The sequence below is a fragment of the Mustela nivalis genome, assembly GCF_964662115.1.
Source record: "Mustela nivalis genome assembly, chromosome: 5".
Taxonomy (NCBI): Eukaryota; Metazoa; Chordata; class Mammalia; order Carnivora; family Mustelidae; genus Mustela; species Mustela nivalis.
Window position 1 is genome coordinate 113,658,814 of NC_139024.1, and position 8,380 is coordinate 113,667,193.

Here is an 8,380-nt window from a genome sequence, read left to right on the forward strand (position 1 = left end):
TCATTCCCATTCCCTCTCAGAAACCTCCACCTAGAGTCCCTACTGTTCTAACACCATAAATTCAGCCACCCGCTTGGAAGCACCATATAAACAGAATCATATAAAATGTACTCTATTACAACTGACTCTTTTTAACATTACATTTGTGAGATTGACCCATATTGTTACGTGTGTTGGCAGTTTGTTCTTTTTCATCTTACACAGTATACTACTGGCTTAGTGGAATATATCAGAATACATTTACTTCTGTCTTTGAGTATTTGGATTATTTCCAGTTTTGAACTATTACAAAGTTAGTGCTCAGTGTTCTGAGCACTCTTATATATGCCTTTTGGTGGACAGGAGCACTCATTTCCACTGTGTACATATCTAGGAGTAGAACTGCTGGACCATAGGATAAGCGTATCTTTAGCCTTAGACCAAAGTGTCAATTTTCCAAAGAGGTTATACCAACCTATCTTCTCTTCATCAAGGCAAAGCAGTTTCAGTTGCTCCACATCTTCTAAGATGGAACTGTCAAGCCTTTTAAAATTTTAGCCATTCTAGTGGATAGATGTGTAACAGAATCTCATCACGATTTTAATTTACATTTTCCGGCTGATTAATGATGTTGAACACGTTTATTGTTATTTGGATTATATACTAAAGCATCTATTCAAGTGCTTTTGCCCAATTTTAAATTGGTTTGTCTTTCTTATTGATTTGTACTAGTCCTTTGTCAAATATACATATTGAGAGTAACTTCTTTGAGTTTGTGGCTTGCATTTTCATTCTCTCAATGGTGAGAAGTTCAATTCTAATGAAGTCCATTTTATCTATTTTTATGGTTAGCGATTTTAGTGTCCTATTTAAGAAATATTTGCACACCCCATTATTATGATGATATTCTTCTATGCTTTCTTCTAGAAGCTTTGTTGTTTCCTCCTTTATCTTTAGGTTTATTTTATATCTTGAATTAACTTTTGTATATGATGTGTGGGGTTGCTGGCTGTCATGGATTTCCAATTGACCCGGTATCAACTATTGAAAAAACCATCCTTTCTCCCATTGAACTACACTATTGCATATATTTTGTACTGAATTGAATTATATATGCAGGTCTGTCTGGACTTTCTACTCAATTAGCCTATTTGTCTATCATTGCACCAATAATATCTGCTTAATTAGGGTATTTTTATAGTAAGTCTTGCTCTTTGATAGGGTAAATCCTCTAACATTTTCTCCTTTAGATGTGCCTGGTTTGGGGTACCTGGGTGGCTTGGTTGGTTGGACGTCTGCCTTTGGCTCAGATCATGATCTCGGGGTCCTGGGATCAAGTCCCATGTGGGGCTCCCTGCTCTGGGACAGCCTGCTTCTCCCTTTCCCTCCGCCCCTCCTCACCCCCGTGTTCTCTCTCTCTTTCTCTGCTTTGTCTCTCTCAAAAACATAAATAAAATCTTAAAAAAAAAATAAAAGAAAAGAAAAAAGAATTGCCTGGGTTATTCTAGGTCCTTTGCATTTCATTTCATTTCATTTCATTTTTTTTAAGTAGTTTCCATGTCCAGCGTGGAGCCCAACATGGGACTTAAACTCAGAACCCTGAGATCAAGACCTGAGCTGAGTCAGGAATCAGATGCTTAACTGTCTGAGCCACCCAGGCACACCCCCACCTTTGCATTTTCATATAAGTCTTATAATAAGCTTGTCAATTTAATCAAAAAAATTGATAGGGCTTTGACTAAATTGCACTGAATCTATATAGATCAATTTGAGGAAAACAGAACATGATATAGATTTCCATTTATTTAGTCTGTTTTCAAATTTACTCAGCAATATTTTAAAATTTTTATCATCTTTAGCAATATTTATTCCTAAATATTTGATGATCTTGGGCGCCTGGGAGGCTCAGTGGGTTAAGCCGCTGCCTTCGGCTCAGGTCATGCATGGTCTCAGGGTCCTGGGATCGAGTCCCGCATCGGGCTCTCTGCTCAGCAGGGGGCCTGCTTCCCTCTCTCTCTCTGTCAGCCTCTCTGCCTACTTGTGATCTCTGTCTGTCAAATAAATAAATAAAATCTTTAAAAAAAATATTTGATGATCTTGATGCTATCATAAATGGCATTTTTACATTTCATTTACACTCTTTTTGTTGTTAATATATTGAGGTACTTTGATTTTTGTTTACTGACTTTGTATCCAGCAATCGTGCTAAATTCACTGATAACAGTTGAACAACACAGGTTTGAATTGGGCAGGTCCACTTATACATGGTTGTTGTTGTTGTTGTTGTTGTTTTTAAACAGTACAGTATTATAAATGTATTGTGTCTTCCTTATGATTTTCTTAGTAACATTTTCTCTTCTCTTCTTACTTTATTGTAAAATACAATATAGAATACATATAATGAACAAAGTATGTGTTACTCTTACTGTTCATCAAAAAGTCAAAACTAGGCTCTTAGTAGTTAAGGTTTTGGGGAGTCAAAAGTTATATGCAGCTGCACCTGGGTGGCTCAGTCGGTTAAGCGTCTGCCTTCAGCTGGGGTCATGATCTCAGGGTCCTGGGATTGAGCCCCACGTGGGGCTCCCTGCTCAGCAGGGAACCTGCTTCTCCCCCTCCCTCTACCTACTGATTTCCCTGCTTGTGTGTGCTCTCTCTCTCTGACAAATAAATTTTTTAGAAATTTAAAAAATTAAGAAAAAAAAATTTTAAGTTATATGCAGATTTTTGACTGCATGGATGGGGAAGAGTTGATGCCCCTAGTCTCTGTGTTGTTCAAAGGCCAACTGTATTTCTAATAGTTTGTACAAAAATTCGATCAAGTCATCTGCATAAATACGTTTTACTATTCTTTTTCTGATCTTACATATTTTTCTTCTTTTTCCTGCTTTGTTTACATGGACTCTATGTATTCCTTTACCGTCTCCTTTTTTGTTCAAAATTATGACAAGATTCATTCACATTGTTGTATGTGGCTGGAGTTCTTCTCTTTAGTGGTTAATGTACTACTGGCTAGAACCACTACAATTACTTGATTTCTATATAGCCTTACACTCAGCCCAAACTTATGATTGGTAAATTGCAAAGAGACAAAGAGAACATTATGGAGTGGCAATTACCTCTGGGTAATTCCAAAATTTCCAAATTTCCACCTAAAACTTGACAATATTACAATAAAATACATGAATAAAAATGTGTCAATATGGAACCAAGTAAATAAATTACTGAGGTGTGTCTATTTTTTATCAGTTACAAAGAGTTTGGAATCTAGCTTTGAAATCCAAGTGGATGCATAACAGAAGAAAATACACCAAAAAGATAACAGTGAATAAAATAAACAGGAATACTATTGCTCTTCTATAAGGTTTTCCTAACTTTCCAGAGACATCAACATGGAAAAGGGGTGACTATGGGAAAGGCTGAGAAAAGCAGTAGTGGGTGGGTAGCTGTGGGAGCCTGCCAGAGGATTAACTGTTGGAGCCAGGCAATGAATCAACTCTACGATGAAAATGTATCAGTTTTGGGGCACCTGAGTGGTTCAGTGGGTTAAAGCCTCTGCCTTCAGCTCAGGTCATGATCCCAGGGTCCTGGGATGGAGCTCTGCATGGGGCTTTCTGCTCAACAGGGAGCCTGCTTCAGAGAACCTGCATCCCCCTCTCTCTCTGCCTGCCTCTCTGCCCACTTGTGATCTCTGTCTGTTAAATAAATAAGTAAAAGCTTAAAAGAAAGAAAGAAAGAAAATGTATCAGTTTTAAAAATCAATACATGTTTTAGGAAAACAAATTTCATTCAATTTCTTCCACCAGTGTATGATTTTAAAAAGGAGAGGCACCCGGCTGGCTCAGTCAGAAGAGCACATGACTCTTCATCTCAGGTTGTAATTCAAGCCACACTTTGGGTGTGAAGATTACTTTTAGAAATAGAATTTTTAAAGAAATAAAAATAAAAAGGAGACAGGTTCTTGGGCAGCTGGTCTGGCTCAGTCGGTAGAGTATGTCCCACTCTTTATCTCAGGGTCCTGAGTTCAAGACCCACTTTGGATGTGGAGCTTACGTTAAAGAAAAAAGAAAAAGGAGACTGCTTCTGACTGGAAACTTCTTTAAACATCTTATTGTTCCTTCCATATGACTGAACTGAATGATATTTATGTAATAAGAATCACACTTAAGCCAAACAATCTAGTGAAAATTTTGCTCATTTGGCTATCAAAACACTTCAGATGGAATTATATAGTCTTCAGTGCTAAAAGAGTTTTAAGATTCAAAGACTGATACATACAGGGACGCCTGGGTGGCTCAGTGGGTTAAGCCGCTGCCTTCGGCTCAGGTCATGATCTTAGGGTCCTGGGATCGAGTCCGGCATCGGGCTCTCTGCTCAGCAGGGAACCTGCTTCCCTCTCTCTCTCTCTGCCTGCCTCTCCATCTACTTGTGATTTTTCTCTGTCAAATAAATAAATAAAATCTTAAAAAAAAAAAAAGACTGATACATACAGTGTCTTTCTGGCAGTAAACAAATATCACTAGGTCCACACCAATGAAATGGGCAGCTGTTTAGGCTACAATTTATGTAAAACATTTTGTGACAATGGAGTTTACAATCCAGGTGGCAAGCCAAAAGAAAAATATATGAAAGGTTTAATTTCCACTGAAATCTACCAGATTAAATGCTTATAGTGGGAATGAAGTTTGAATCTGCTACCCTGAGAAGACAGTGGTCTTGAGAGAAACCACCCATCCTTTCTTCTTGAGCACGTTCATTCATTCGTTTGAAAACTTGCTATGTGTTAAGGCTTAGACACACAAAGATGCATAATATTTGGCCTGCTATCAGGAGTTTATAATTCTAAAAACCGAAATCTAGAGTTTGACAATCATTTACTTCTGAAGGAGAGAAGTTAATTGAATAAAGCCAATAGGTAACAATAAAATAAATTACGGTCACCTAAATGCTATCAGCCTCTATTTCCTTCATGCTATACCCAAGATTTTAACAGATCTCCTGCAGGTGCACAGCCCGGCCCTGAAAAAACCGACTAGGTGAGAACTCAACCAAAGAAATTGCCACTAGGGGCGCCCGGGGGGCTCAGATGGTGAAACCTCTGTCTTCACCTCAGATCGTGATCTCAGAGCCCCGGGATCCAGCGAGCTCCCTGTTCCGCGGGAATTCTGCTTCTCCCTCCTCCCACTCCCTCACCCCTCGTTGTGCGCGCTCGTTCTCTCTCTCTCTCTCTCTCTCGCTCGCTCACACACACAAAATCTTAACAAAACAAACAAACAACAACAAACAAAAAAACAACCATCACTGGTCAGGAAAGATTCTCTAGTCAGAAACCTGCTCCTAAATCTTCAACGCCTACTGTCATGAAGACTTTAATAACTCAGCCACACACAAACAAAGGAAGCCGTGGAATACATACCCTGAAACAATCACGCTGTATGTGTATTTAGGAGGTACACTTTTTAGGGTCTGTAGGAGATCTTTTTCTTAAAAAAAAAAAAATTTTTTTTTTTTTTTTTAAATCACTCACTGTGAGGTTCCCATGATGACATTGGCATAAAAAAAAAAAAAAAAAAAAAACTGGGGAGGGGCACCGGGGTGGCTCAGTGGGTTAAACCTCTGCCTTCAGCTCCAGTCATGATCCCAGGGTCTCCGGATCGAGCCCCACATCAGGCTCTCTGCTCCGCAGGGAGCCTGCTTCCTCCTCTCTCTCTCTCTGCCTGCCTCTCAGCCTACTTGTGATCTCTGTCATATAAATAAATAAAATCTTTAAAAAAAAAAAACTGGGGAGAGGGGAAGTCGGCAGCGTCTGGGGGACTGACTGAAGATATTCTTCCTATAATTTTTCCCGTAGGAAAAATGCTCCTAGATATACCAATTTTGTGTAATTTTTCGCACTCCTAATTATCCAAGCCGGAATCTAGGGCACACCAAGTAGGGCCCTGTTACAGAAACTCCATACAATCTGCTTGCATGAATGAATCTATACATTGGAATTTCCCAACAGTAATGTCTTGACAGTAGTTGGCACCAGTGTTGGTTAGCTGTACGTTCGCTGGATGTACAGATGGGTAAACGAACAGCTGTTCTTCTCTTTGGAACTGAATCACAGGCCACAAAAGAACAAGAGTCTGAGTTACTTTCGAAGGGAAGTGAGCGGCCGCGCGACCCGCGGGTGTTGGGACTATCGGGCAGGCTGGGGACGGGGGCGAGGGAGTCGGCGGGAGGAGAGGCGCTGGGCAGCTCACCTTCACGCGCTCGTAGTAGCTTCCGGTGCACAGCCGCGAGACACCCTGGAACTCGGACTCGCAGCTCTGCAATCTCCGCTGCAGGTGGTCCACAACCCGGTTCACAATCTCCGCCGCCTCTGAGATTTCCTGGCGCCTCAGCTTCAACTTTTCCAGCACCGTTCGGGGCTTCCAGGCGCCCGGCGCCGCCCCCTTCTGCCTGAGTCTCGAGGCGGGAACCAGCGGGCCGACGCCGAGGCCAAGGCCGAGGCGGGAGACCTCCGTGGGCTCTGGCAGGGTTCTCTGCTCCAGAGGGGCGCGCGCGCCCCTCTCGCGGCGAGATCCCGTCCTGGGAAGGGACGGCCCCGGGGACGCAGGAGGTGCCAGCTTCCCCGCCGGAACCGCCAGCCCCTCCACCACGTCTTCAGCACCCAGAGGCGCCTTCTTGGCACAGGCATTCCGCGCGCGCACCGGTGGTCTCTCGGGAGAGCCCGGGGCACGCTTCTTCCGCCCGGATCCAGGTGCCCCGACCCCGCCGCACTTCTGTGCTTTGGGCCGGGCTGCCCCAAGGGCGGCCGGAGGTTCGCTGGGCTCCGTCGGGGGACCCTTCACTCCTTGAGCCTTGGGCGCGGCGGCTCCGGCCTTCGAAGCTGTCCTCGTGGCCTTTCCGCGCCGGGGGTCCATGGCTGGCGCTCTCTGTTCCCCGAAAGAAGGGAGACTTGGCCTAGGGAAAGGCCACGGAAGGAGGAGCCGGCAGTCGCAGCAGGAAATGAAACTTAAATAACTGGCGGGAACACAGGGACCGCGGCCTGAGAGCAAGCGCCCAAACTGAACCCTGGGAGGTCACGGGGAGCCGGGCCGGGCCACCAAGGGGCGGGCCGCCCTTGGTGCCCGGAGAGATGCTAAGTTTCTCACCCTCCGTTGCTCTCGAGTTGCCGGGTCGGGAAGCAACCAGTTCAGTTCAACCTCTGAACGCAACCAGAGGGCCTCAGAAAACACCCTCAAGGTGCTTTGAAAGCTTAACAGATTTGCTGGCATTAGGCCTAAAAGAATTTGGGGAAACTAGAGAGCTTCTCCCACATTGAAGTCGACAGAGAAACTTTTTCTTTTTTTAAGATTTTATTTATTTATTTGAGAGAGAGAGAGAGAGAAGGAGCGGGCTGGGCTGGGGGCAGAGGGAGAGGGAGAAGCAGACGCCCTGCTGAGCAGGGACACCCCAACTTGCCTCACCCCCACCCCCACCCCCAAGTCTCCGCCATGCAGGGCTCAACCCTAGGACCCTGAGACCATTACCTGAACCTAAGGCAAATGTTTAACTGGCTGAGCCACACAGGCACCCTGATAGAGAAACCTTTTCAGTGTGAGTTTAAGTAAGGGTACTTTTTAAATTAATGAAATAGAAAATGTCCAACTTTTACAAAATGGAAATGAAATCAGGACTGACTGCAATTGGAATAAATATTTCATTTTATTTGACTTTGTAAAAGCAATACAGTCTTAAATTGTGTCCAAGTTCTATTTTTTTTTTAAGATTTTTAAAAAATTACACTTATTTGTCAGAGAAAGATAGAACTCACAAGCAGGGGAGCAGCAGGCAGAGGGAGAGGCAAGCTCCCTGCTCAGCAGGGAGTCCAGTGGGGGACTCAGTCCCAGGAACCTGGAATCATGACCTGAGCCAAAAGCAGAAGCCAGCCAGGCTTCCCTTTGTAGAAGTTCTTATTTGTTAGTTTTAGCCATTGGTTTTCAAAAGCCCACCCAAAAATGGCACTTACGATTTTAATAATTCATGCTGTTTTGGTCCTTGCGATCCAGAGTTCTCCACATAGGCTTTCAAATATCTATTTCTAAACCAATCCCTTTATAGAAACACCTTTTAGAAAACCCCTGGCTTTAGAAGAGTTTGATTACTTTTTTAAAAAAATCATCCTAACCATTTTTATGTATACAATTCAGTGACATTAAATACATTAATATTGTGATGCAACCATCGCTACCATCCATCTCCCCAACTCTTCACTTTGTAAAACTGAAACCCTACCCATTAAACAATAACTCCCCATTCCTGCCCTCTCCCTTGGCAACAATCTGCTACTTTCTGTCTCTATGAATCTGACTCCTCTAGGTACCTCATGTAAGTGGAATCATACAGTATTTGTCCTTATTTCTCTTAACATAATGTC

At 43.2% G+C, this 8,380-nt stretch overlaps 1 protein-coding gene across 2 annotated transcripts in view; it reads right to left on the reverse strand.

The window, feature by feature from the left end:
- The window catches only part of CGAS (cyclic GMP-AMP synthase), a 25,305-nt gene extending 17,730 nt beyond the window's left edge, over positions 1-7,575 (reverse strand). The window contains exon 1 of one of the 2 annotated variants that reach the window (XM_082729783.1): positions 6,222-7,575. In XM_082729783.1, coding sequence (XP_082585909.1) covers positions 6,222-6,884 — 663 coding nt within the window. In that variant the 5' untranslated portion in view covers positions 6,885-7,575. The remainder of the gene's footprint in view (positions 1-6,221) is intronic. The other variant, XM_082729782.1, reaches the window with a different exon arrangement.
- Positions 7,576-8,380: the final 805 nt, after the last annotated feature.